This window comes from Trichosurus vulpecula, chromosome 9, assembly GCF_011100635.1.
Source record: "Trichosurus vulpecula isolate mTriVul1 chromosome 9, mTriVul1.pri, whole genome shotgun sequence".
Classification (NCBI taxonomy): Eukaryota; Metazoa; Chordata; class Mammalia; order Diprotodontia; family Phalangeridae; genus Trichosurus; species Trichosurus vulpecula.
In genome coordinates this window covers 14,473,783-14,501,467 of record NC_050581.1, presented here as the reverse complement: position 1 = coordinate 14,501,467, position 27,685 = coordinate 14,473,783, and the positions used below count along the sequence as shown (strand labels likewise).

Genomic DNA, 27,685 nt, shown 5'->3' with positions numbered 1-27,685 from the left:
TCATTTTGCAGAAGAGAATACTGAAGCAAACAGGGTTAAATGACTTGCCCAAGGTCACACAGCTAGTGTCTGAGGCCATATTTGAACTGAGGTCTTCCTGACTCCTGGCCCTGTGCTTTTATCCATTGTGCCACCTAGATGTCCTTACGACTGTAAAGGGCTATAAATGTGAACCACTGCTCCTCTCTCTCTTCTTTGACTCCTCCCTTGCACACCCCCATCCCCTGCACCTTAAGCTTGAAAATTTCTGGTTCTCTCAAATATTGGATGAACTTTGTTTCATTTCCTCTCCCGTTCTTAGTTTTGGTAGGTGTGCCTGGGAGGTTTTGAATAACCCGTTCCGTGCCATCCCCTTACTGGGCGTACATGCCAAGACCATGAGACTAGGATCAGTTTGTTATTATTTGGGTGGGTTTGGTTTTTGTTTTTTAATTTTGTGGAGTTTGCTCAATCTGTTGAATAGGACAGAAATGTCATAATGGTGACAGAGAGTTTTTTTAGAGCCTCTGGTTCAGCTCCAGCCTTTGTGTCATTTGAAATCAATATTAAAACCTTCCAGATGGAACCTTTTAGGACTGATGCTCTTTCAACTAATACCTTTGAGTTTGTGGATCTAAGAAAAGAGCTTTGTTCCTAAATGGGCCCAAATCTTAGTAATCCAAAAGATTGTATGCGAAGCCCTTTGCTGGTTGATGATATGACTAATTCTGATTTATTAATGGTCATAACCAGGAGTGGAGCTGTATAATGCCCACATGATGGACAAAGAATTAGAAGCTGAGATCCACCCTTTGAAGCATGATGACAGAAAGCCTCGGGGAAGTTTGGAAAACAGAACTGAAAAGGACAGATCTTTTAAGAAAGCGCCTCATCACTCTCGGTTTGCCCACTGCCGCACAATTGTTTTTTTCTTTCTGTTATTTACCAGCCTTTTTGCGGTATTCATCATTTCATTCATCATCCCATGTCCAGATCGGCCTATATCAGAAAAAATGTGGGAAATAAATTTTAACACAGCAGGTAAGTCGGTTGTAAGTATGTTCATTTGTGCCTTGCTCTGCCTTCCACTAGACTTTACTATGAAGAGCCAAGCAACCCCTTATCTTATATTGTGTATATGGAGTTGGTGGAATTACGCTTTTTTTCTTTGTAGGAATGAATGGCCCAGAACATGGGTCCTGAGTTGTTGCTATCGCTTCCTTGTAGTTGCAAGAAGCTGTTAAAAAAAAAAAAAGCCATTGCAAGGAAGAAATGAGAAATAATCACCCCACTCCTAAATTTGACTGGTCTGCTCTCCATTTTGTAAATAGCCAGGTGCTAAGATGAATACAGTTGGCCTCTTTTATTTATTCACAAATGGGCTAGTAGACATGAAGCCTGCCATAAAAAAAGCATGAATGATTGACCAATGTGGAAATATGTTTAATATGATTGTACGTGTATAGCCTATATCAGATTGCATGCCGTCTTGGGGAGGAGGTAGGGGAAGGAGGGGAGAAAATTTAGAACTCAACATCTTATGAAAGTGAAGGTTGAGAAATAAAAATTAAGAAAAAGAAAAAAGTGAACGATTCTCAGTAAATTTTGTTTTACAAACTGTTTGACCAAGGTGCCACCAATAGCCCTTAAATCTGCAAATATAGAGAGCATAAATGATGTTCTACTCCTCCCTCACTGAAACTGCAAGCTTCCAGCTTCCTTAAATTGACTATTGAATACAGCGACTGAGTCGATCTTTTCAGGACATTCCATTTCTTTCATAATGCTCAGGAAAACAGGAGCATGTGCTACTATTTGAGTGGATATGAATCTGAATAATTTTGAGAATGCTTCTTTGTGCTCAGTCTTGAGAGGGCTTCTTACATGCTGTACAAATGTGAGTTATTACTGAACTCTAGAAGATCGTCATTCATGGTCAAGAAATGGAGCTGAGCAACTTCAGGAATAAACCTCTCGTCAGTTTGGGGGTTTTAGGTACTTCACAATTAGAGCTGGCTTTGTTCACCTTTAAATTCATTCCAGTGTCCATTGGGTCCCTCTGTTAAAGAGAAGAGAAAGGAAATAGTTTACATTTTTTTTTCCTAAGAGGAATAAAATGCCCTCTACTCATCTAGGGGAAGTGCTAAATATGGAACAGAAAAGTTAGAGAACTGACTAATAATTCCATCTATAGTCATCTGTCCCCCTTCATATAGTTAACACAGAGATTTACCATTTCCGAGCTTTTCTTCCTTCCCCTTTGCTCCATGTTCCATCCCAAAGTGAAAGGAAATGAAAAGGGTAGAAAGGGGGCCTGGCAGTAGGGAGAAAAGTCTTTGCTGCAGTGATGGCATTCCCTATTTACCAAAAGTTCTTTGTTATGTTCTTACTAGAACTGTTCTTTCCTTGACCAGTTATTGCATGTGATGTGGCTAAAGCAGTAGCCATGGAAGTCGCATGCAAACAGAAAGGACCCATAATGGGACAAAAATATTTGTCGCAGAACTCTTTGTTTTGTTAAAGAACTGGAAACAAAGTGGATGTCTAATCAGTTGGGGAATGACTGAACTAATTATGATATGTGAATTAGTGAAATATTATTGTATTGTTAAAACTGATGAAAGGGATGGATTCAAAAAACATAGGGAGACTTATATGAACCAGTGCAGAGTGAAGTGAGCAGCAGAAACAGGAGAATCATTTTTACAATAATTACAATTTTTTGAAGCATACTATTTTTACTTTATTTTTCCATGTTTTTTTCTTTTTGTTCTGTTTCCTCTTTCACAACATGACTAATATGGAAATATGTTTTACATGATTGCACATAAATAATGTAAGTCAAATTGCTTACCATCTAGGGAAGGGAGGAGGGGAAGGAGAGAGAAAATTTGGAACTCAAAATTTTATGAAAATGAATATTAGAAATTGTCTTTACATGTCATTGGAAAAAACAAAATACTGTTTAAAAAACAATAACTACAATTTTTATCAAGAAAAACAAACTTTGAAAGACATAAGAATTCTGCTTAATTCAAATGACTAGCCATGGCTGTAGAAGACTAATGATGGAGCATTCTTCCCACCTCTGGGCAGAGGGATGATAGACTAGAGGTGTGAAATGAGACCTACATTTTCAGGCATAGCTAACGTACACATTTGTTTTGCTTGGCAAGACTTAATTGTTTGGCCAGGGGAAGGAAAGAGTTAATGGGGAATGAAAATGACAAAAAAGGGAAAAATTAAATGTTAAAAAAATAAACAGAAGGGCAACAATACATTTAGAAGGGACATATAGTTATTCTAATGGGGAATATAATTACCTAGTCCTCATTCAAATTGACTTATTACTTACTCCTCAGATGATGGCTGTGGGCAAGTCACTTGGGCTCCCTGGGGTGGGCTTCCAAGTTCTCATCTATAAAATAAAGAGGGGATGAATCCAGTGATCACTGAAGGCCTCACCAGTGCTCTGCTCACCCAAGAGTGGCTGTTGATACTTGTTTTTCTTTTTCAGTAACCTATGACTTCATGGCATTTAAAGATATAAATGAAGACACCATTCAAGATATTTTTTTTCTTTATAAAGACAGCAACAGCAGCAGCAGTTTTAACATATCCTGCACAGATGAAGGTAATTTTGCTTGTTGGTAGGAAGAAGGAAGAGAACCTGCAGTGCCTTCTCAGGCACTATTCTGAATAATCAGATACAAAAATTCCTTTCCTTTTTCTGGCAGAAACATTGGTTGAGAGAGTAAGTGTTTGGCACTGAGTATATAGGTTGGCTGAATTTGTAGGTAATGATTCTGGGGCAGTTTCTGCTGATCAGTTGAAGACATAAGCCTGGAAAATGAGGAGGCATATATGATATGTTCATTTGACAAGTGTTTGTTAAGTGTCTAAGGTGTGTAGATCAGTAATATCAAACTCAAATAGAAATGGAGTGCTGCTCCACTTATTGACTTACAAAATCACAAATTAACATTATCTATGTTACGTTGTATTTTTATTTGTAAAATTTATTTGTAAAATAAAAATGCATGTTTATGTGTATATGCTTATTTTTATTTCTTTTTTAGGTATTACTCAATTACATTTTAACCTAGCTCTCACTGCAGTTGGGAGTTTTGCAAGCCACAAGTTTAGACACCTGTACTAGGTGTATTTCACTATACTAGGTACTGTGGCTGAGGACATAAAAATAATTGAGAGATTTGTCTGACCTTAAGAAGTTTGGTTTAGTAAAGGAATTCTTAACCTGGAATCTGTAAACTTCAAAAAAATTGATAATTTTATATTTCAATATAATTGGTTTCCTTTGTTATCCTATGCATTTTATTTTGTAATTTTAAAAACATTCTGAGAAGGTTGGGGGGGGCTAGGCTTCATCAAACTGCCAAAGGGGTCCATGGCTACCAAAAAAAGTTAAGAACCCCCAGACCAGTTTTATGTGGAAATGGAGGGAATATAAGTTTAGACTGGAACGGGCCTGATGTCATCTGGTTTCAGGGGATTGGGTGAAGGATATTACAGTGAAGAACTACAGCTTTAGTATGGGGCTTGGTTATGATCATAAAAATGTGAGAAATTGTTTTGGTTGGGGCAATTTTACATAAGGTTTGCCTGGAACCAAAAGTATATATTTGGGAGAGCTAGAAAAATATACTGATGTTCAAATACGGGGTGGGGGAGCTGGAATCCTAGACTGTGTAAGTGTGTAAGAAATGGGAGGAGGAGTTTTGTTTCTACAGAACTAAAGGTGTACTTCCCCCCCACCCCCACCCCAGCTTTAGAAGAAACCAGGCCTCAAGGTCGGTCAGGTGAGAGGTCAGAGGCTTGTATGCATGTGCATGCTTTTTTTGAGAAGGCAGTCAGGGGAATTAGAGAGGCCAAACTGCTTGAACCAGTTCAAGCTTATCTAGGGTCTGGTCTTGGTCAAGAATCCAGGCCTACTGATTCGCATAATTTGCATATGTTAAAGAGGGAAAGTAGGGGAAGTAAAAGAATGTAGTTTAATCCTAAACTAAGGCAAGGAAAATCTAATTAACTTTACTTTTTCCTTATTATCGTACCTACATAAACTGTATAACCTAGGAGAACTATGTAAAAAATAAAGATTGTAAACTAACCATAACTCTAGCAGGAGTGGAGGGAATGGTTACCTCTGCTCCTGCAGCTGTATAAGTGTGAGTGTTTCAGTGAGCACTATACCCGCTCTCTCGAGGAGCTCAATAAAATACCTTCCTCTGCCCACTCTGGTCCTGAGTTCTTTGGGTAAGAATGGGCAAATCACATGGATTTTCCTAAGGTTAAGGAAGGGAAAGCAATGAGCAGCAGAAACTCATCTTGGGCTTACTTCCTGTTCCTGCCTTGGAGGGTTCTGTGATCCCAACTGCGGTGTTAAGAGGGTGGCCACTCGGGATTTCTGTGGGGAACCCTGTGGTCTGCACAGCCTTCTTAAGGGGACATCACTTGGGACTTCCGGCCCTGTCTCGGGAGCCTTGTGATCTTACCGACGTTCTAAGGGGCCATCACTTGGTCCTCCTTCGGGTCTGACCCCTAGGAGGCCCTGTGATCCCCACAGATTAAGGGGGCTACCACTTGGCCTTCCTCTGGGAGTCCTGTGATCTGCACAGCCTTCCTTAGGGATTATCACAGGGTTCTTGCTCAGGACTTTGGCCCTGCCTAGGAAGTCCAGTGATCCCCAAAACCGCATTTTCTCACAATTTGGGGGAGTCCAGTGATTCCCAAAACTGTGTTTCTCACAAGTGTAACAGGATTTAAATTTGGGCATAATGTAGTATAAAGAGCCCTTGAAGGTTTTTGAATAAAGGAGAGACATTGCCTAAAATATAATTTTGGAATGATAGCATGATTTGGAGTAGGAAGACCTGTTAGGAGGCTTTTGTGGCAGCTCAGGTTGGAAGGAGCAAAGACCTGAACTAGAGTGGCAGACTATTGTGGTAATTAGGGTGGAATTTTTTTGTTTTCTCTTTTAGAATGTTAAGATAATCAAATACCTTTGATGAGTCTTGCCTTTCAAATGTAATGGCAAGCAAAGTGAACTTTTTGTTGTCTTTGTTTTGGAAGTGCTTTTCAGCACTAAGGAATCTGATCGAATAGGAAGTCTTCAGTGACATGCTTATGTCAAGGGAAGGCCTAGTTCACTTGAGTTTGAGTCCTGTGGTTGTGATGCCCTTTGACCCTGAGACCCTCAGATATAAGATCTGAGGTTGGTGTTTTGCCTTTGGGAGCACACTTATTGAAAGAGTGTTGGTGACAAGACTCTGAGCAAGCTGTTGAAGCAGCGCCCCCTCCCCCCTTTGAAAAACCCAGATGTTGGTGCTTCTCTGGTATCTATGTATATTGTCATTTTGTCAGACAGAAATCTGTCTGTTGATCTGTTTTTCTGTTTGTATTTGCTCTGAAGTTCAGGGTGCTGGCTTTCCTCCTGAACTTAAGTGAATGGTATATATGTATGTTTAATTAAAGTGAGATTGCTAACCCCTTAAAGTTGCTTTCTTTAGAAAAGCAGATCAAAGAATCTGTGCTGGCAGCCCTTCTATGTGCTGGTCTTGTTGGTCTTACACTCCCACAGCAGCTGCTAGCAACATTGTTGTTATACAGACATAGGAATGGGGTTGATGAGGCAGATGAAAAGACAAAGGAAAGGTGGCATCTATTCAGAGATAGGGCTGGGGACATCACCTGTGATCTCATTGGGACAGGAAGCTCCCTCAGCCATGCAAGTGGAACTCGAGTCTTCCTTACTCTGAGGCTAGCTCTCTGTCCACTTGGCCAGGCTGCCTGTGTAGAAATCTGTTGGACTTGGTGAAGATTAGTGTCAAGGAAAAAGGAGGAGTCCAAGGTGCCTGCTGATTCTGTCCTCAGACAATCAATAGCTGTGTGACCCTGGGGAAGTCACTGCACCTCTGCCTCAGTTTCTTCATATGTAAAAAAACCCAAGAAGGGTTGTTGTGAGCATCAAATGAGACAATAATTGTAAAGCACTGTTTTTTACTTTCATTCTTTTTGTTTTATTTGCATCTTCTTGTGCAAAATGATTAATATGGAAATGTTTTACATGACTGCACATGTATAACCTATATCTGATTGCTTACCATCTCAGGGAGTAGGGAAGGGAGGAAAGGAAGGATAGAATTTGGAACTTAAACTTTAAATTTTTTTTAAAAATGTTAAAAAATTGTTTTAACATGTAATTGGGGGGATATTGTATTCTTATATAATATATTGTAAAGCACTTAGCACAGTGCCTGGCACATAATAAGCACTATATACATGTTAGCCACTATTCATATTATTAGCCTGGGTGACTGCCATCGTGGGGAAGATGGAAATGTCAGAACCTCAAAATCTTAATATCTAAGTGGAAATGTATGGTTGGAAATTTGTGACCGGTGTTCAAGAAATAACATGGGTCCAGAGATACAGACTTAGGAGTAATTTGCATGGAAGTGAAGCCATGTGGCACACAGAGACAGCATGGTGTAATAGAAAGAACACAACTCCTCTAGTCACAAGACTGGAATTTGAATCCTGGCTTGGATATACACCAGCAGTGTTGACCTTGTGATGGCCATGTAGTGTTCTTTGAACTTCAGATTCCTCCTGTAAAATTAGAGAACTAGAATAGATTAATTTTTAGAGTCCCTTCTAGCTCTAAATCCTTTGGATGAAATTGCTGATGGACAGGGTTCAGAGAGAAAAAAAAGAAGCAAGGTCAGAATCTAGGAATGTTCCCTATGAATGAAAGCTCAAGGGGAAAAAAATGCATGAGTTTAATGTGACGGGAGTTTAAATCCTGTAAAGACTCCACTTTAAAAAGAGCAATCAGAAGGAGGTGGGGGTGAGTGGGTATATTAAGACATGATTATTTTGCTCTTTCTAACAAATGGACCAAGTAACAAACAAGAGTGTGTATGCAAACAGTGACTTTGGGTTTCCTCTCTCCTAGGCTTTTCCTCCCCATGTGCCTTTCTTGCTGCTGTGTCCGGTGCCAATGGCAGCCTGCTCTGGGAGAGGCCTGTTGCTCAGGACGTTGCCTACATGGAGTGTTTTAATCAACAGATGAGGAATGGGCCACCCTCAACCTGCTTCATTGTGGGGAAACAGAATTCTTTCCTTGCAGTTGATTCTTCCATAGGTAGGAGAAACAGGTGGAGCACATGTTTCAACAATCTGGCTAGCAGCTGCTGTGGGGGTGAAAGACCAACACAACCCCTACAGCAAGAATGCTACCAGCACGCTGCAAAAGCACAGGTTCTTTCAATCTGCTTAACTAAGGAAAGCTACGTGAAGGGGTTGACAAGCTTACGTTAATCCAGCATACAAATATCATTCACTTAGTACAGGGGAAAAGATCAGCACCCTGAACTTCAGAGCAAAATACAAAGTACGAACATCAACAGACAGAACTTGTCTGATTCAAATCCCAATACTTAGTTACCAGAGTTTAACAAAGTCTCAGCATCCAGGTTTACGAGCTGGAGGGCTTCTTAGCTACAGCTGCCCGGAGTCTCCGCATCAACACCATCTCGAGTAAGAGCCCTAAACAAATTACAAACATCGACAGACAGACCAAATACAGATTCATAGTTACCAACATCTAGGTTCAGCCTGGGAGCTCATAACGAGGGCTGGCCCAGAGTCACTTGCGCCACCATTGCTGTGGGTAAGAGCTCCAAAGAAGAGGAAACCAACCCCTGGTTTTATATCTTTTTCAGGGTCAGGGGTGAGTCACACATGCGACTCACCCATGTGATCTAAAATCGTCACAAAGAGGTAACTCAAACCCACGTGATCTAAGAGCCTCTGATGTCCCAAACCTATCACTCAAACTCATTTGTAAACTAGGCCCTCCCCTGAGTTAGTCCCACCTTGGGCCCCACCTTAGTTACCAATCCACACCCACATAGGTTTTACACCTAATAGAGTTTTGGGCCTGGGGCTTAGCACCTATTAAGGCTCAATGAAATACACTGAATTACTCAAAGGACCAAAGCCAACTAAGTGCTAAGAGCCCATTTTGCTTACCAACACAGCATATTTATATTTTCTCTTAAATTTTCATAGTCTGTTAGGGAAGTATGAGGATGGCATGAGAGGATTGCATCCAATGGAGTCAAAATCTGACAGTTCAATCAACTTTATTAGGTACCTACGATGTTGGGCATCTTCTAGACCAGGGCTTCTTAAACTAGTTCACATTTTCACAAACCCTTTTCACATTCTGGCAGCATTCATAGGGTTTGTATGGCTTGAGGGCATGCACAGTGCAAAGTAAGCATGCTCTGTGTTCCGAATCAAGGCTACACGCTGCCAGAAACACCTCAGAGCATTTGATTTTTAATTAATTTTTGGTGGTTGTGCATTCACAAACCTTTTACTGTTGCTAAATTTTTCACAACCCCACATGGGATCGCAACCCCCAGTTTAGTTTAAGAAACGCTGATCTAGAATCAGAGGAGAGAAAAAGACCGAAATGACAACATTTTCATCTTAAAGATTTTATAATGTTGTATATTTGTAATTAAATCTCTAAAAAGGAATCAACGCCCTCTTAAAAGAAGCATGCTATGACTTCATTTGTTCAACCTAACTTAAGATGTTGTATGCCAAGAATATATTCTTTCTAGAATCTAAACCCAGGTGCAAAGGAGTGATGTTGCTCCCTGGATGAGTTGCCCTTGGTTTGTGAAGGAGAAGCCATTGGCACAGTGGGTTTCTTTTTTTTTTCTTTTTCATGATGGCCTCAAAGTGATCCTACCCAGCCTGCAGGGTGAAGCTCTACAGCAGACATTTTTTTGGGTTGTCTTAGTTCTTGGTTATGCCTGTTGGTAGAATAAATCATAGATAGTCCCAAGGAAATCTCAGCTTTGGTAGAAGTGGGAAGGAGAAAAAGAGTAGTAAGGTAGGCTCTTCTCTCACATGTGTGACATTGTGTACTTCTTTATACAAGCTTAGGCATCAAGCACCTTTGGCAGGGATGCTAGGCCACTGACCCCTATGCTAAAACTTGGCTGAGTGAGCCCCCTCCTCAGATTATGGATGGATCCTATAAAATAGACACTTAAGTCCAGAAAAACATGGAAAGGAAATTGACTTTGTACCTCTAAAATATGGGATAGGAATAGCTTATTAGCAAGTGTGAAATAAGTAAGAATGGTTTGAGGTTGACTATTTAAAACAACAGTTGATAAAGTATTGGAGAGCATTTATCATTCTGATTTTGGGGAAGTCAGCTAAATAAACCTAAAGCTGAGGTTATAAACTCCTTGGCCCTTTAGGATAGAGTTAGATGAGCATGTTTTCAGGCTCCTAAATATTCCATGTGTGAATAACTGGTTCAGAACTTCCCCTGTTCGTTGTAGCTTACCGAATATGAAGGAAGAAAAGAACAAGAAGTAGAAATGATTTCAGGGAATGAAGAAATCTTATGGGGTGAGAAAGGGAAGCTGTGTGTGGGTAAGGATATTTAGGATTAGAATAAGAGTTTTTATGTCGGGATTTTTGTCCTGAGAAATTCAGTAGATCCAAATGGTTATACCTCCAACTTTTTGTCCGCAAAACACCAGGAATAATAATTATAGCTCACACTTAAATAATTCCTTAGAGTTTACACAACACTTTCTCCACAACTGTATAAAGTAGAAGTATGTGTATTATTTTCCCTGTTTATCTGATGATCATACACTCAGTCAGTAAACATTTGAGGGCCTACTATGTGCTAGGCCCTATGCTAACTCTGGGTTTGCAAAGAAAAGCAAAAAACAGTCCCTGTCCTCAAAGAGCTCACAATCTGACGGGGGAAGACAGCACATAAAAAAGAAGCAAAAAGTGGCAGGGATGGGGGAAACGAGATCAGGGAGAGAGAAAGCGTACTGAGGCAGAGGCAGGATGATTGGGAGGTTATGAAATGGCTGTCCTGAGCCCCCTCCTTAAATGGAGGATCTGGCAGGAGCTCTCCGATACCCACTCTCCACCATCTCCAATCAGCCACTACTCCCTCCTGCTTCTTCTCTCCCTGTCTGAATGCTCCTTCTCAGTCTCCTTTGGCATACCTTCATCTAGGTCATGCCGTAGGTCAGCCCTGGGTGTCCCACAGAGCTCTGTCATCTCCATCCTGATGATTCTCAGATTTACTTATGCCATCCTAACCTCTTTATTAACCTCCATTCTTGTATGTCCAATTAACTATTGGACATCTAGAAGTGGGTGTCCTATAGATATCTTATACCCATGTCCAAAACAGAACTTCTTCTCTTTCCCTCCAAAGTCACCTAAGCTAGAAACCAAGATGTTTTCCTCACCCTCCTCACCTATTACCAGGTGCTTTGTGTTGTCTCTCCTTTATTACCCTTCTCTCCTCTGACACTGTTACCATCCACACAACCTCCTTCCTAGACTGGCACAAGAGGCTTCTGGCTGGTCTTCCTGTTGCAAGTCTCTCCCCACTGCAGTCTATCCTCCATTTAGCTGTCAAAGTGGTCCTCCCAAAGTAGAGTCTGACTTTTGTACACACACAGACATGCTCTTGAGCGTATGCACTCTGTCTCTCTCTCTCTCCCTCCCCCCTCCCCTAAAAGACAAAGAACACTTAGAAAACTTGTGGGACAGCTGACCAAATTTCATTCAAGGCAAGGAAACGTTGTCTCCTAATGCAGATTGGCATCTTCTCTCCAACTGAGAGTGGTCTGGGGCACTGAGAGGGTAAATGACTTGTTTGGGGTCACACTTCCAGAATATGTGCTCTTCTGGAGTCCAAGGCCGGCTCTCTATTCACTACACACACTACACACACAGACATGCTCTTGAGCATATGCTCTCTCTCTCTTTCTCTCTCTCTCTCTCTCTCTCCATCTCTCTCTCCCTCTGTCTCTGTCTCTCTCTCTCTCTCTACTCCTTATCACTTCTAGGGTCAAATATAAAGTCTCATTTGGCATTCATCCTAGACCGTGCCTTCCTTTTCAGTCTTCTTACATCTTGCTCACTTGCTTATTCTTCTGTGAGGCAGTAACACTGCCCTCCTTGCCGTTCCTCACACACAACGCTCCACCTCCTGGCTTTCTAAGCCTTTTTACTGGCTGTCCCCCATGCCTGAAAATCTCCTCCCTCTTCTCTGCCTTCTGGCTTTTCTTGACTTCCTTCAAGTGCCAGCTGAAATCCAGCTTCTTCAAGCAGCTTTCCCAACCCCACTTTGTGTTGGTGCCTTCCCTTTCTGTCTAGCTTGTTGGTAAATAGCAGTTTGCATGTTGTTTCCCCCAGTTGACTGGTAGCTCCTTGAGGGCAATAACTGTGTTTTGCTTTCCTTCATATCACCAGCTCCAGCACGGTGCCTGGCACAGAGTAGGTGCTTAAGAAACACCTGACTGACTGTTGTAAGTTTCAGATGAGAATTAATGTTTGCAAAAGCCCTTTTGTAAAGTGTGAAGTACTATACCAATATAAGGCATCATTTGTTACCGAAATTGGGACCAGTGAGTTCTGAAATTAAGTTCAATTTAACAAGTATTTACTAGTGCTGTGAAGTCTCTACTAAGAAATCTTAGGGTCTCTTAGATTATTGATTTTTGAAGTAAGAGTTGATTTTTAAAGCCATTGCTTACCTTTAATACATTTTTTCCTCTTAAGGAGAAATACTGTGGCATCTGCCTTGGCACTTTGGAGTTAATGACTCAATACTGAGTCCCTTCCTGAAAGTACCTGATGTGACTGGTGATGGAATTCAAGACCTGCTACTTTTCATCAAATCGGGGAGCAAGGTACAAATTTTTTCTTTCATCCTTTGTGGTGGGAGAGAAAGGATAGTCTTCCAAGCAATGAGATACTTTTTCTGTGATGGAAAACATTATCTCTATGCTGCGGGGCTCCCCCCTTGCCTTCCCTTTAACTACTTCCTTTTCCAGAGGTAATTGTTTCTTACTACTCTACCAGTAAACTACGTCCTGACTCCTTTGAGTTTGGCACCCACAGGCCTACAGCTCTAGAGTAAGTTTATATTATAATAATAATACAGCTGGCATTTATATAGTGCTTGGTATGTGTCAGGCGCTGTGCTAAGCACTTTACAAATATTATTTCTATTCTATTTCTGTGGCCTTTAGTCAAAACCAGCTGGAAATTTCTGGTTTCTCTATTCCTCCACACACACCTTCCTTTATTTTCTCATTTGTGTTTTTCTTCCACTTTCTTTTGTCTTCCTTTAGTTACAGATTGTTGAGTTAAGGCTCAGGGTTTTGCTCATAGACAGCAGGGGGAGGGGGAGGTTGTCTGGCTCTGCAGGGGGTAAAGACTGATAGTCCTTTTTCCTTTCTTCTTTCAAATTTTGCTGGGTAACTGTCTTTGAAACATGCTCCCTTCCTTTGCCAAAGCATTTACACAACTACCAAGGTGGCTAATTTCAAGGTTTTTATTTTTTTTAGCCTAATTCCATTTCTGTTTCAGGACTCTATGGGAAATCATTATAAGGTGGAACTCATTTAAATAAGAAAGGTTTTCCAAACCTGCAGTTTATTTCACAATGCTAAGTTCTGAAGTTGGATTTGAACGTGGGTCTTCCTAACTCCAGACCCAGCGCTGTAGCCACTGTGGAGGTTTTCAGTGGCACAAGAGTGATTGCAACATCTTGATATTTTGGGGGGGGCGGGGCTTCTTTTGTTTTCCAGATTAAAAGTTGCCTCTATTCAAGCACTACTGGTGACCAAGTTGCTTCCATAAGCCACCTAAATCTAGAAGGAGAAGTTGGTTATATCATGCATATCACGAACACTGGAGCCTACTACATTATTTTTCATTCTGGTATTTTTTTTTCTTTCTACTCGACCTCTCTTTAAAAATTTATTTTTTGATTAACAAGCATTTATGTTCTCTCCCTTCTTTCCCCATTGAGAAAAAGAAAAAGAAATCTCTCTTAGGAAATATGCATAGTTGAGCAAAACAAATTCCCACATTGGCAGTGTCTTATTCTGTATATTAAATCTAACACCTCTCCATCAGGACGTAGGATGTTTCATCCTGATTCCTCTGGTTGGTTAGTTGTTGCGTTGATCGGTTTCCCTCTTCCCCTTTATAAAGAAGTAAGAGAAGGCAAGTTCTCAATGCCAGAGTTCTAGGTTTGTTACATTCTGCTTTTGCTCCCTGGTCCCTTCTTCTTTTTCCCTTTTTCAGAGGGCAGTCACAGGTTCTTCTCTTTCTTTCCCTTTAAAACCCTATCCTCTAAGTTTGGAGATACCCTTCTTTAGTTAAAGTTTGTTTAGCTTAGAACTAATCCTTCACTTAATCTGTCCTCCTTTTTACCCTCCCCTCTCCCTTCTCTCCTTTCCTTCCTGTTCCATGTTGGGTGACATGTATTTCAACAGCCAACTCTGTGTGTGTTCTCTTCCCTTCCTCTGACCAGTTTAGATGAAAATGTGGCTTGAGTATCACTGGCTTCCCTCACCCCATCCTCCTCATTTGTATAGTCTCTTTACTTGTACACCCAAATTATGTCAGTTAATTTTCCTCACCTTTTTTCTCCCCTTTTCCCCTTCAGTGTATTCCTTTTCCCCTCCCTTTCCTTTCTTATTTTAAGATCATTAAAACATTACAAAAACCATTCCCAGGCCCTTGTCTTGTTAAATTTTGTCTACAATCCCTGATGACAGTAAGGCTCTCAGGAAAACCTTATCTATCTTCTCTGATTAGAATGTAATCAATTCGGGGCAGCTAGGTGGCACAGTGAGTAGAGCACGTCAGGAGGACCTGAGTTCAAATTCAGCTTCAGACACTTGACACATGTACTAGCTATGTGACCTTAAACAGAATGTAGTCAGTTCATCCTTGCTTAGTCCTTTATTACTTGTTCGTGTTTACCCTTTTATGCTTCTCTTGACTCCTGTGTGTATTTCAAAATTTCTACACAGCTCTGATCTCTTCATCAGGAATGCTCGATTTCATTAATGGTCTATTTTTTCCCTTGTATGATTATACTCAGTTTTACTGAGTAAATTATTCTTGGTTATAAGCCTAGATTCTTTGTTTTCTGGAATATTCCAATCTCTGTTACTTCATAGCGGGGCTGCTGATTCTGTATGATCCTGACTGTTGGCTCCTTGGTACAATACTTGAATCCTTTCTTTCTGGCTGTTTGCAGTATTTTTTTCTTTGACCTGGAAGCTCTAGATTTTGGCAGTGATGTTCCTTAGAATTTTCATTTTTATGTTTCTCTGAAGAGGTGAACAGTGAATTCTCTCTCTGGTCTTACTTTGCTCTCTAGCTCTAAGCAATTTTCTTTTGTGTTGTTTTTCTTTTAAATATGATATGCAGTCTTTTGTGGTCATGGCTTTTAAGCAGTCCAGTGATTCTTAAATTGCCTCTCCTTGTTCTGTTTTCCAGGTTGTTTCTGATATAAGACACCTTTATGCCTTCTATTTTTTCAGTCTTTTTGCCTTGTTTTAATATTTCTTGTTGCTTTATGGAGTCATTTACTTCTGTTTGGTCCATTCTGATTTTCAAGAAGTCTCTTGTTTGGGTAAGGGTTTACACTTCTTTTGCCAAGCTGCTAATTGTCTTTCCGATTATTTCTTCGATAGCTCCCATTTCTTTTCCAGTTGTTTCCTCTAGTATACTCATTGTATTTATACAATCATTTTTAGGTCTTTTTCAAACTCTTGCTTCATCTCTTCCAGGAATTCTAGCTAAACTTGTATCTAAGCTGTGTTTTCCTTTGAGACTTGCTTGTAGATGTTTTGGAATCACTCTTCTTCTGGATTTGTGTCTTCAGCATCCCTGTCACCATGATAGTTCTTTATGGTGAGATTTCCCTTTTTTGTTTGCTTATTCTTCCAGTCTAACTTTGGAGTTTGCCTTAGGGCCAGGTTCTTTGTGCTTCTGAAGGGAATGGCTGGGCTGTCCTAAATCCTGTTTTGTGTCTGTTTGGTCTTACAGCTGCTTTCTTAGGTTATTGGGTATTATGTTATTCCAGGATCTCAAGAATAGATTAGGCTAGGGACCATCTAACTTTGAGACTCCCAAAATGGTCTGATTCAGAGTAAAGTCTGAATGCTTGGCCCCTTTTCTAAGTTCTGCAAATTCTTACATTGGCTTGAGTATAACCATTCAGCTATGGGCCTGCCTTGGTTGGAGTTCCCTGCTAAATTGTATCATCAGCCAACTGGAAACCTCTTTGCGTTCAGTGACAGAACTGCAGACTCCCCTTTGGTTTGGGTTTACTGACCTCGTTATTCAAGGCTTCACACTGGATCTAAGATCCAGAGTCATTTAGCTACTCCTTGCTTTTTGTACTTGCTCCACACTCAGTATACAGCCTAGATCCTGTAACTGCTTATCCTGGAATGCCACCCCTGGATATAGGTTCTCTCCTCAATCTGCCCTGGATCCTAGTTCTATTCCTTCTTGCCCTAGTGCACAGTCACATGCAGGCCTTCCTCCAGGATCTAGGCTGTAATACTCCTTGGCCATTCCTGGCTTCCCCATCCCCATCCGCAGACTTCTCTGCCTGTTTCCGAGTGACAACCTGGGCTGGAAAAATGGGGACTTAAAATTATTTTTGTTTTTAAGTTTTTTCTGGATTTCCCATTCAGTTGTCAGGGAGAGCTCAGCCATATGACTTCTTATTCTGCCATCTTTGCTGGTCTTCTGACCATTTCTCAGAAAGATCCGCTGGGTTCTTCTGATGCAAGTTCTATAAAAATTCTTTTAAAGATGCTTGGAGAGATAATAATAATAGTTCCTATTAATACAAAATACTTGTCTTGCAATAGCCCATCAAAATGGGTAACTATCACCATTTCATAGAGGAAGAAATTGACTTGAAGAAAAAATACATTGCTCACAATCATACTTCTAATGAGTATAAAAGCCCTGACTCCAACCCAGGCCTTCTGACTCCTAAGTCCAGAGTTATTCTCACTGTTCCATATTGTCTAGAACACATGTTGTGCTTCCCAACTCAAAGGCCATTAAGATTTTGGTACATGAGCTTTTGTAGAAGATTGGCATTCCTTAGCCGCGGATCCTGTGAGCCACTGCTTACACCCAGACTTTTGATTCATTTTTGTCTTAACACAGCATCTTCCCTCTATGGATATCCTCTGAAGGATCTTTATGAGGAAATGACTGGAGAAATAAACATATTTGAGGAAGATCCTTACTGGAAGATAATGATTGACAATGTTACCCACAGAATGCCTCCTTCTCTCAGGTTCTCTCAGGTTCATTTTGTACACAGTCACATTTTCTTGCACTCCATAGTATGGTTGATAGTCCTTGCTGAAAACAGTAATTGACTCATGCAGATGTTTATAAAATAAATTATTGCTGGTAGCTTTTATTTTATATCACCTGTATTTCCCAATATATTTTCTCCCTCATATTCCCAAATAGCAATCTGTTATGACTGGTTAAAAGAAAAAAAACAGTTCAGCAAAACTAACTAGCACATCAAAAAAGTCTGACCTTATAATAAAGTGTTCCATACCCCAAGTCTCTCCCTCCTCAAAGAAAGAAAGTTCCTTCTCATAGACCTTCTTGAGGGTCAAACTTGGGCATTACAATTCCACAACATTTAATTTTGAATGTTTGGTTGTTTTTTTCTCTTTTCCTACCAGTTCAAATAAATCTTCTAGAGTCATCATATTTATTTTTTTTACAGCATAATCATATTCCATTACATTAGGGGTTCTTAACCTGGGGGTCCATGAATTTGGATTTTTTGATTGCATAGATATATATGTGTGTGTGTGTGTGTGTGTATATATACACACACACACACACACATATATGATTGATTTCCCTTGAAATCCTTTGTAGTTTATTTTATTCATTTAAAAACATGATTCTGAGCTGTTGTCCATAGACTTCACTAAATTGCCAAAAGGGTAGGGTCCATGACCCAAAAAAGATTAACTCCTACTTTATGGTATCTCCATGTACCATAGAGTGTTTAGTCATTTCCCAGTTGATGGGCATCTCCTTTGTTTTCATTTCTTTGTTACCACAAAAAATGTTGCTATATTCCAGTGTATATGGAGGCCTGTGTAAAAGCTTGAAAGACCGTGAAGCAGTTTAAAGGGAAGAGGTTTGGTGTTATGTCTCATATTCAAGGCTTAAGGAATAAAGAACAAACAAAAGTAGTGATAGAAATCAGAAGACAAGAATAAGGAGGAATTGCCCAGGTAGTAAATACTAAATGCCTAGTGTACGTAGTACTAGGCACAAAGGAAAATACAAAAGATGCGTTCCCAGTGATCAAGAACTTACAGCCTCATAGATGTGATAAGGCATGATCATGTATAAATCTAATATGAATAAGAGGAGTGTAAAATGCTGTGAAATTGTGTGAAAGGTCACACCCAGCTGGAGAGGTGGGGTACAGAGACAGAGGGCATTATAGATTTTGGAAAAAATGAGCAGAGAGTACTGAAGGAAGAGACATAGAATGAGAAGCAAAGCAGTGTTGAGGGAAGGATGGAGAGAAGCCCAACAAGTGGGAAGAGCCTCCAACCTCAGCATTCAGAGCTTGTCTACAGGGTAAATCCCATGCTGAGCCTGGAAAGGTCTGGAATGTGGAGTTCTGTGATCAGATCCTGTGCTGGATCTGTCATGTAGTAGGTACTTAATAAATGCTTATTGATTGAAAATAGTAGTTGAAGAGGGAAAGGAATATAGAGAAGAATAGTGAAGGGGAGAAGTACCTTGTTTTCTGTATAAAAGCAAGTTGTTTTTCTTTTCCAAAATGAACTGGCAAGGCAGTATTTGCGGGTCAGAACTGCAGCCCAGCAAGGTCGGGTGAACTTCTCCCCAGGGTCACAGAGGTAATTGGTATGGGTTTCAAAATCTAGGTCATCCTCCTCCTGACTCCAAATCCAGCACTCTTTTCCCTTACCTCATACTAATAAGAAGTAGTTAACAGAGATTTGTCTGGAATCATTCTATGAGGTGTTAATCTCGGCTCAGAAGAATTTCAAATTAAACGTTATATCTCTCTTTGCATGGATAATTTGACCGCATCTTATAGAAAAGAGTTTAATCCAGAGAGAAATTAAATCCTTCAAGAATTGAAATTGAAATAAGATCTAATTTCCAACTAATATGTTAAGTATTTTAAAATACATTTATTGTGTTCTAAGTAAATGAGAAAGTATCCAGAAATTACTTGTTTTGTGGAACCAAAAATACACAAATCTACCTTACTTTACAGAATAGATGTGCTCATGAGAAAAAGTTCACTATGCCCATTTACCTATTGGCTATATTTTCCCAATGGATGAGGAAAGCCTTCTGCCCATAGTGAGTCCCATACGTAGCAATGTAATAAATTAATTTTTTTAAAAAAGAGCACAGTTTAATAACTCTTGGGGCCTGTACCTTTTGACTCAGAAATGCCACTACTAGGTCTCTTTCCAAAGATGATTAGGGAAAAAGGAAAAGGACTTATATGTTCTAAAGTATTTATAACAGCTCTCTTTGTGGTGGCAAAGAACGGGAAATTTCGGGGATGCCTATCCATTGGGGAATGGCTGAACAAGTTGTGGTATGTGATCGTGATGGAATACTACTGTGCTACAAGAAATGACAAGCTTGATGATCTTAGGAAAACATGGATAGACTTGCAGGAAATAATGAAGAGCAAAATGAGCAGAACCAAGAGAATGTTGTATACAGTAACAGTAATGTTGTTTTAAGAATAGCTTTGAGTGACTTAAGTCATTTTGATTAAATACCCCAATTTGACTGTTTGAGTAAATACCCAAGTTAACTACAAAGGACCTAAGAAGGAAGACACAATCTGCATCCAGAAAAAGAACTGCTAAATAGGGGTGGGTGTGGGTTTGCATGCGTGCGTGCGTGCGTGCGTGTGTGTGTGTGTGTGCGCGCGCGCGCGCCTGTATTTGTGTCTAATGGTGGCCAGGTGACCTCTCAAGGGAGGTGGGGGGGGGTAAAGGGGGAAAAAAGTTACATAATCATTTTATTTTATATTTAAAAGAAATAGTAAGTTGTACACATGTGCAACCATCTTTTTTTTCTATTCTGTGTTATGGAAATGCTTGATTTATTTCTAAAGTTAAGAATAAAACAAAATTTTTAAAGAAAGGAGGACAGTGTTCCAAATGGTTTAGAAGAGGAATAACTAAAATAAGTAGGTAATTATATGATTAGAGATAATATAGACAATCACCTCCAGGAGCAAACACAGAAGAGCCAAATTTCGACTTGTCTCTGGTTGGCCAGTCCCTCTTATCCCTTGCCTTTCATAATTCAGTTTTGTCAGAATTGGAAACATTTTGATCTAGTTACAGAACTAATGTATTTTTCCTCCCAAGAAACCTTCACTCTGTTGTCTTATTGGTCCTTTTCTCTGCATTTATACTTAGCATGGAAACCATCCGTTACCTAATGAAAGTACCTGGAGATACAGGGGAAGACATACTCCTTGTGAAATCAGATGCATGTGAGCTGCTTGATGGGCAGAAACTAATTTCGAAGTGGACCCTCAACGTATCTGAAATTGTGAGGTATCATTGGTCTCTGAAACAAGGGCATCAGGGTGGTGCAGTGGATAGAGTGATGGGCTTGGAGACAGGGACATCCAAGTTCAGTGCTTACTAGCTGGGTCACACTGGGCAAGCCACTTGATCTCTGTCTGCTTCCATTTCCTCAGCTGTAAAGTGGGCATGATGATGATGATGCTGGGATAATAGCACCTACCTCCTAGGGTTATTGCAAGAATCAGATGAGATAATTTTAAAGCTTAGCTCAGTGCCAAGCACATACATAGTAAGCGCTTAATAAGTGTGCTTATTTTCTTCCATCCTGGACAGAGGGGCAGTTTAGATTATTAAGAGGAGACCTTATACAATAACAGTGTCAACTTTTGTTTATTCAGCACTTCTGTGTACAAACATTTTTAGCTAATTTATCCAAACAGTCCGACTGTAAGGTATTATTCCATTTTATAGAAGAGAAAGGAGACTTGTTCAGTGGTAGGCCACAGATCACCCAGCTAGGAAGTGGCAGTGCTGGGATTGAACCTGGATCTTCTAAACCACCGCCCTTTCTTCCATTGGACTGTGCTGCTCACAGTGGGGAAGGAGGAACACTGTCCATTAAATCTGCTGCCGCCGCAGGGATATACTATTTGCCTCGGAATGATGAAGAGCCTTGCACTGCCTTTCCCAGGGAACTGCCTCTGCAGGGAAAGCTGTGACCTTCATTGAATTTGTTTTAAATTGCTGTCTGCGTACAGTACAGGCTGGCCGTAAGAGTCAGCTACTGTGCCTGTTCTGGAATGTTACTCTGGTGACTTTCTTTAGGAAATCTTCTCTTATCTTCCAGAAAACCAGTCCTTGGCTACTACAAACCAGGTGCAACTGCTATAGTCCTTGAAAATGGAGCCGGTGTCCAAAGAAAGGTTTGAATGAACTCCCTTGCTCAGTCCTGTCTTTCTCTGAAGCTTGAGGCAGATAAATTTGGGCAACCAGAGTGTGCTGGGACCCAGTATATTCCTTGGATAAGGAGTAAGAGACTTGCTTCTGGGGTAAGAGGGGCCTGAGTGGTGAAGGGAGGAGGGTGCCAGGCAGAAAGGGCAAAAAGCTGGCCAGCCAGGGTCAGGGAAGATAGGATTTACGGTACCTTGCCTCTTGGGATGAGCATAAAGAGTGGCAGAGAGATAGCCAACTCTGTTAGAAGTACTTTCCTCTGGCTGGCTCATGTGTCTCAGTGACTGTCAGTGCTGCCAAATCAGCATTTGCACATCCACGGAAGTCAGGTGGTATGGGGATTCTTCTGTCTTTCATGCTGCCAAGCTGGAGAAACCAGAGGACTAAGACACAGGAGTGGATGGCAAGTACCATAAGGTCTCTCTTTACAAATGCAAAGAATTAAACAATATCTACTAGCAAGCTGTGTCCTTTTAATGAAGAAATAATAAGTACACACTTACTAGCTGTGGGACCCTGGGTAAATCATTTAACCCTGTTTGCCTCAGTTTCCTCATATGTAAAATGAGCTGGAGAAGGCAATGGCACATCACTCCAGTACAGTTAGACATGACTGAAAATGACTAAACAGCAACAAAAAATGGAAGTGTAGTGATATAGGAATTGGACCTGTGTTCTTATTGGTATAAGATACTCTCTCTACCATTTCAGATGGTAGAACTTCTCTGAAACTCACCATCTTAGAGAGGTGCCCAGGGAAGTAAGAGATTAAGTGATTTGCCCACAGTCACCTGGGCATCATGTATCAAAGGTGGGATTCAACTCCAAGGTACTCCTGGCCTCATAGTTGGTACTTTATGCACTACAGCACATTGCCTCTGTGTATATACATAAATATATATGGAATAAATACTAAGTCATTAAATACAGGCTTGTTTGGAAGGGAGGGGGCACTAGAAGTTTGGGGGAATCAGGAAAGGCTTTGTTTAGAGGATAACCACCTTCAGACCCATCTTGAAGGAAGAAGAGCCTGGTTCTCTGAGGTGATGGAGGCATGGGATGAGCTGGAACAAAGACATGGAGGCAGGAGAGATCCATGGCATGGGAGGGAAGGACCGAGAGAAGGAACACTGGCCGCATTACAGAGAGAGGAGAGGGAGTGATGTCCATAGATTGAAGCCAGGTAGTGAAGGGCCTCTCAGGCTGAACAGAGGACTTTGTGTCTGCTTCCAGAAGCAGTAGGGGGCCCGTGGAATTTGTTGAGTTGGGTAATTCATCATTTTGGTAGCAGCATGTAAAATAGACTTGGGTAGAGAGATATGTGGATTGGGCAGACCAGCTAGGAAGCTGTTATAATCATCTAGGTAAGGGTGGTGTATAAATAAAGGGAAGGACCAGATGCAGAGGGGTGGTGTGGGGGCAGAAAAGACAAGACAACTGATTGGATATGTCCAGTGACTGAGAGTGAGCAGTCATGGGTCACGCCAAGATTATGGACCTGGGATACTAGAGGAATTGTAGTACCTTCCACAGAAATGGGGAAGAAGGTGGGACTTTAGCCGAAACCTCGGGGAAGGTGGGAGATGAAGATGAGGGGGGAGAACATTCTGGGAATGGGAGAGGGTCAGTCCCTGAAAGTGCCCAGAGTTGGGAGAGGAGCATGCTCTGGGAATGATGACAAGGTAGCCGGAGTCATCAATCACAGAGTATGTGGAGGGGGTAGTGAGGTGTAGGAAGACTGGAAAGGTGGAAAGGGGCCAGGCTACCAAGGGCTGTAAAAGCCTCCCCAAAGATTTTATAATTGATTCTGGAGATAATAGGGAGGAAAATGCCCCAAAGCAGCATTTATATAATGCTTTAAGAATTGCAAAGCACTTTACAAACATCTCATGTTATCCTCACAACAACTTTGGGTAGGTAGTTTGCCATTTTTATCCTCATTTTACAGATGAGGAATCGCAGGCAGGCAGGTTAAGTGACTTGGCCAAGGTCATACGGCTGTGTCTGAGATGGCATTTAAACTCTGGTCTTCCTGATTCTAGGTCCAGGTTAGTTGTGGCCATGTTGACTTTGAAATGTCCAGTAGGCCATTGGTGATGCAGGGCTGAGGCTGGAGAATTCTTCAGAAGACCATTAGTGGTTCTCTGTTGCTCATTGTATAAAATAGAACCTCCTTGGCCTGGCCCTTCCCAGCCTGGCATTCAGATCATTGCTTTTTATGATCTCTTCTCTAAATATAACCTTTGCTTTGCCATGCCTGGCCTTTGCGCAGAAAGCCCTCTTCCCCATATTCTCCTGTGGAATTTCTGCCCATCATTTAAAGCCCACTTTTCTAAATGCTGCTTCTTCCAGGAAGCTTTCTTCTCCTTTCTCCTTCTCTGTCCCTTTGTTCCTAACTCTCTAATTCACTGCCTTACTGAAAGGCATCCCAGAGTAGCAGCCTCAAAGCCTGGAGGACCTTGGTTCAGGACCCACCTGGGGCATAGACAACTGTGTGACCTTGAGAAATCGTTGAACATCTCGGTGCTCCTCTGGCAGCTTGCTCAGATTAAGCACAGAGAAGGCACTGACCTGTATTAGTGGAGGAAATTCCATCTACTTTGTATGAAATCACAGGTCCACTCCTTGAATTACCATGTTATTTAATATTATTTGTGAATGTGTTGTATCCTCTTTATACATGTTAAACCAGATGAGGGCTGGAGGCTGTGTCTTAACTAATGGCAGGCAGCTAGCTACTAAGTGGCACGGGGATAAAGCACTGGGCTTGTGTTCAAATCTAGCCTCAGGCACTTCCTACCCATGGGCAAGTCACTCCATCTCTTTCTGCCACAGTTTTTTCAACTGTAAAATGGAGATGATGATGATGATGATGATAGCACCCTCCGTCCCAGGATTGTTGTGTAAAATGGAGATAAATATTATCCAAACGTTTTATCTGCTGCAGGGCTCTGCACTTAGTAGACACTTAATCGATAAAAGGAAATGCGGTCTCTAACATGCTCCATACAGGCAGTTGGTGGGACAGGCCAGTAAAATCCCCAAGTAGAAGCCAGTCGGCAGCTGCACCTTGAGCCCTTCCCCAGCATGTCTCCCTCTTCCTTCAGATCTTGATTGTGGATGCTGCCTCGGGAGCCATCCTCTGGAGCTACCCCCTGATCGCATTTGCAGGGACTCCCAAGTCAGCTACGGTAAAGACAGCTGACCGACGTTCCGCTTTCTTCTTCTGGAGCAGTAGTAACCAGACGGTATGAAGAGAGACTGTGCTGAACCTGAGCTTTGGAGTTGGAGGACCTGGGTTCAAGTCCCAACTCTGTCTCTTCTTCTGCAAAATCAAAGGGCTGATGATCTTTAAGGTTTTTTCTGACTAAATTATCTAATCTCTTGGGGGGTGGGGGCGGGGCACAAGAGTTGTCAAGAAGTCTAGAGCCTACTAGGATGTACACCAAGCTCATTAACTGTCCGTGGTTTTTGGTTTTTGTTTTCTGTAGGAAACTGTTGACTCACGGAAAAACCTGTATATGTTCCACCCCACTTTTCCTGATATCTTTTTGGAATTTACCAATGTTACCAAAAACATTGTGGCCTTTAATAGTAAGTAAAAACCCTTACTCGAGGAGCCTGGATGCTCATCTCATCTCCCCTTTGGTTTTAATTGGTGACAGCCTAGGATGGTGGGCTTTCCAGGGTGAAAACATCGGTATTTTGGTGCAGGGTTGGTGGGAGGGCTGGTATTCTAGGGACCCGAGAGAGACCCTCGACCCCTTGTGTCTCCCCCACCATAGTGTTGTTTGAGCAGAACCACCATGCCTCTTACGTGCTGCTGACTGGGCCCACGAGTCAAGACTGGCCTGGCCTGGTGTCTTTATCAAAGCAGAAGGTGAAGGAGAATGTCCTAGATGCGGAGGTGATCTGGCTGGGGCAGGCAAGGCCTGAGAATGAACAGACCATTAAGGACCGGTTTTATGAGCTGAGATACAAGAGGGAAGCATGAACTCCTCAGCAGACAGTGTCTTCTTTTCCCTGGTTTTTCTTCTTCCTCCCTAAGAAACCAACTGAAGAAATTAAAAATGCGAGAAATCTCTACTTTTCCACATGTTCTCCAAACTGACTTATGCATAGGCCAGAAATGCAGTTTCCTCCTCTTGTGGAGACAGAATTCATCCCAAATCTTTCTCCAGGTGCCTTGTTCTGAGACTCGAGAGTTTAGATGACATTAAAATGCCATCCTCTGTGTTCCTTACAAATAAGGAACAATTAGGAACCAGAACTTGAGAAGCCTAACTCATTACACTTTTGATAGCATTAATCCCACTTCCTTGGTGTGTCTTCACTCCTTTGCCCTTGGAAGGGGGAGTGGGGAGGGGAGCCTCACCTTGTGATTCTTTCTAAGGCAGGCCTGCACAACATACAGCCTGTAGGCCACTTGTGGCCCACCAAAGGATTTCTGGCAGCCTGTGAAAAATGTAGGGTTGCCACCGTGCACTCTTCTGTGCGTTCTGGCAGCTTGCTCAGACTGAGCTCAGAGAAAGCACTGACCTGTATTGGTGGAGAAAATTCCATCTACCTTGTACGAAATTACAGGTCCACTCCTTGGTCCCTAGGATTGGTCACATGACCTGTAGCAGCCAACCACCATCTGTCTCTACTCTAAGCTGCCCCAAAGAAGTTTAGCTTATTTTAATTTTGGCCCCATCTACTGCCAATTTGTGCAAGTCTGATTTAAGGCTTAGTACGAGGACGTGAGTTCTCCAAACAGGTTCTGCCTTGGCCCTCTTTTGTGTTCCCAGCCATGGACAGATCTTCTCTAAAGACAGCCTTACTAGGCCTTGCCCAGCCCTCCAGGCTAAGCATGAGGCCATGCACTTTACTGTAGGGCCAACTTACTCATTCTGTTGAGATTTCCTCCTTGAAGGCATATGGGGTTTGGGACTGCTGAGTTAGGCCGAGGGAGGTGTGGGATGCTTTCTTCATGATTTTCCTATCTCTCTCAAGGAGAGCTGAGTGAGAGATGCCGACACTTTCAGAAAATTCTGAAGCAGATGGTAGTCTACTGTCCGTATTCCAGCTTTACCTAACTTCTGTGGAAACACTTCAGATAGTAGCAGCTCTTTGATTAAGATCCTCACATCCAGCTCTAGTGAATATATGTCAACAGAGACACTGCCGGTCTAACCTTTCCTCCTGCTTGCAGCTGCTTAGACTGTACTCCTCTCTAGGCTGCCACTGGACTCTGGGGGTGTCCAGGTGACTGCTGCTTTGGCTTCTCTGCCTCAAAACCTCATCCACCCCCAAATCCTAATTCAGGAAGCTTTCTTTAGCTTGGTCCAGTAGAGATTTTGGCCTGCAGGAGCCCCTTGGACTCAGTCCCTGGGAGGAGTTGGGCTTCAGACTCTATGGAGTTTGAAGCTCTATGGAGCTGTAATTTGAAAGAGAAAACACTGTTCCCAGCAACTTTCTGATGAGTAGGAGGTGATCAGTCCCTGTGTGTGACTACGGAATGACATGGGGTAGATTGCTCACAAAATTTGGTGGTTTTAAAACCATACACATTGGATACTTGTGCCATAAACTCCAAAACATACCCAGCAGAAATTCTTTACACCAGCATCAATAGGAAACAATGGGTTTCTTGGGTGTTTTACTCTGGCCCTGTTCTCCTTTATGGAATCAAAATGAACTGGACTAATGGCCTGCTCAAGTCAGAAACATGAAGTCAAGGCCCTTCTGCTTAACGCCAGACAGCCACACCCCTTTCAGGGGAGGCTTGGGATGACAACATTCCGCTGTTGCTTGGTGACTTTAGTGAGAGCGCAGCAGTAGCTTGGCTTCCTTTACTAGAACATTTATGTAAATTTCTGTGTTAGTAGGAGGGCCGTGGACAGCATTGGACAGCCCTGACTTAGGTAATGGAGGACTTGCTGTAGTGCCTTATTGCTCTTAAACCCCTCTCAGGGCAGATGCAGCTTAGATGATGGAGCTTGACCTTTATAACTTAATACAAATCAGTTTGAACCCTGCAGTCTCCACTGGTCTTTTTCAATAAATGTTTTTGTGGTGTTTGTAAATGCCACCAGTGTGTGCAGTGTGCTTCAAGCTCGGTGTGGCTGATAGGCTGGGCCTCCCTGGGAGTGTTTTGCAGGGGGACAAGTGTAAAAATTACAGGCCCAGCTCAGACTGCTTGCAGTTTTAGTCAATGAGGGCACGACAGTTTAGTTGATCTGAAATCTTAACAGGATCTGTGGGTC

General features: G+C 41.8%; 1 protein-coding gene across 4 annotated transcripts in view; it reads left to right on the top strand.

Annotated features, from left to right (window-relative positions):
- Nucleotides 1–27,459, top strand: part of FAM234A (family with sequence similarity 234 member A) — a 55,670-nt gene extending 28,211 nt beyond the window's left edge. The window contains exons 2-12 of one of the 4 annotated variants that reach the window (XR_005009142.1): nucleotides 733–1,020; nucleotides 3,497–3,613; nucleotides 7,955–8,143; nucleotides 12,631–12,761; nucleotides 13,665–13,797; nucleotides 17,068–17,200; nucleotides 20,373–20,513; nucleotides 21,334–21,409; nucleotides 24,545–24,793; nucleotides 24,929–25,031; nucleotides 25,223–27,459. Coding sequence is in view for 3 of the 4 variants with exons in the window: in XM_036738721.1 (XP_036594616.1) it covers nucleotides 756–1,020; nucleotides 3,497–3,613; nucleotides 7,955–8,143; nucleotides 12,631–12,761; nucleotides 13,665–13,797; nucleotides 17,068–17,200; nucleotides 20,373–20,513; nucleotides 21,334–21,409; nucleotides 24,545–24,685; nucleotides 24,929–25,031; nucleotides 25,223–25,431 (1,638 nt within the window). In the remaining variant the exon portion in view is untranslated. The remainder of the gene's footprint in view (nucleotides 1–732; nucleotides 1,021–3,496; nucleotides 3,614–7,954; nucleotides 8,144–12,630; nucleotides 12,762–13,664; nucleotides 13,798–17,067; nucleotides 17,201–20,372; nucleotides 20,514–21,333; nucleotides 21,410–24,544; nucleotides 24,794–24,928; nucleotides 25,032–25,222) is intronic. The other 3 variants (XM_036738721.1, XM_036738722.1, XM_036738723.1) reach the window with 3 other exon arrangements.
- Nucleotides 27,460–27,685: the final 226 nt, after the last annotated feature.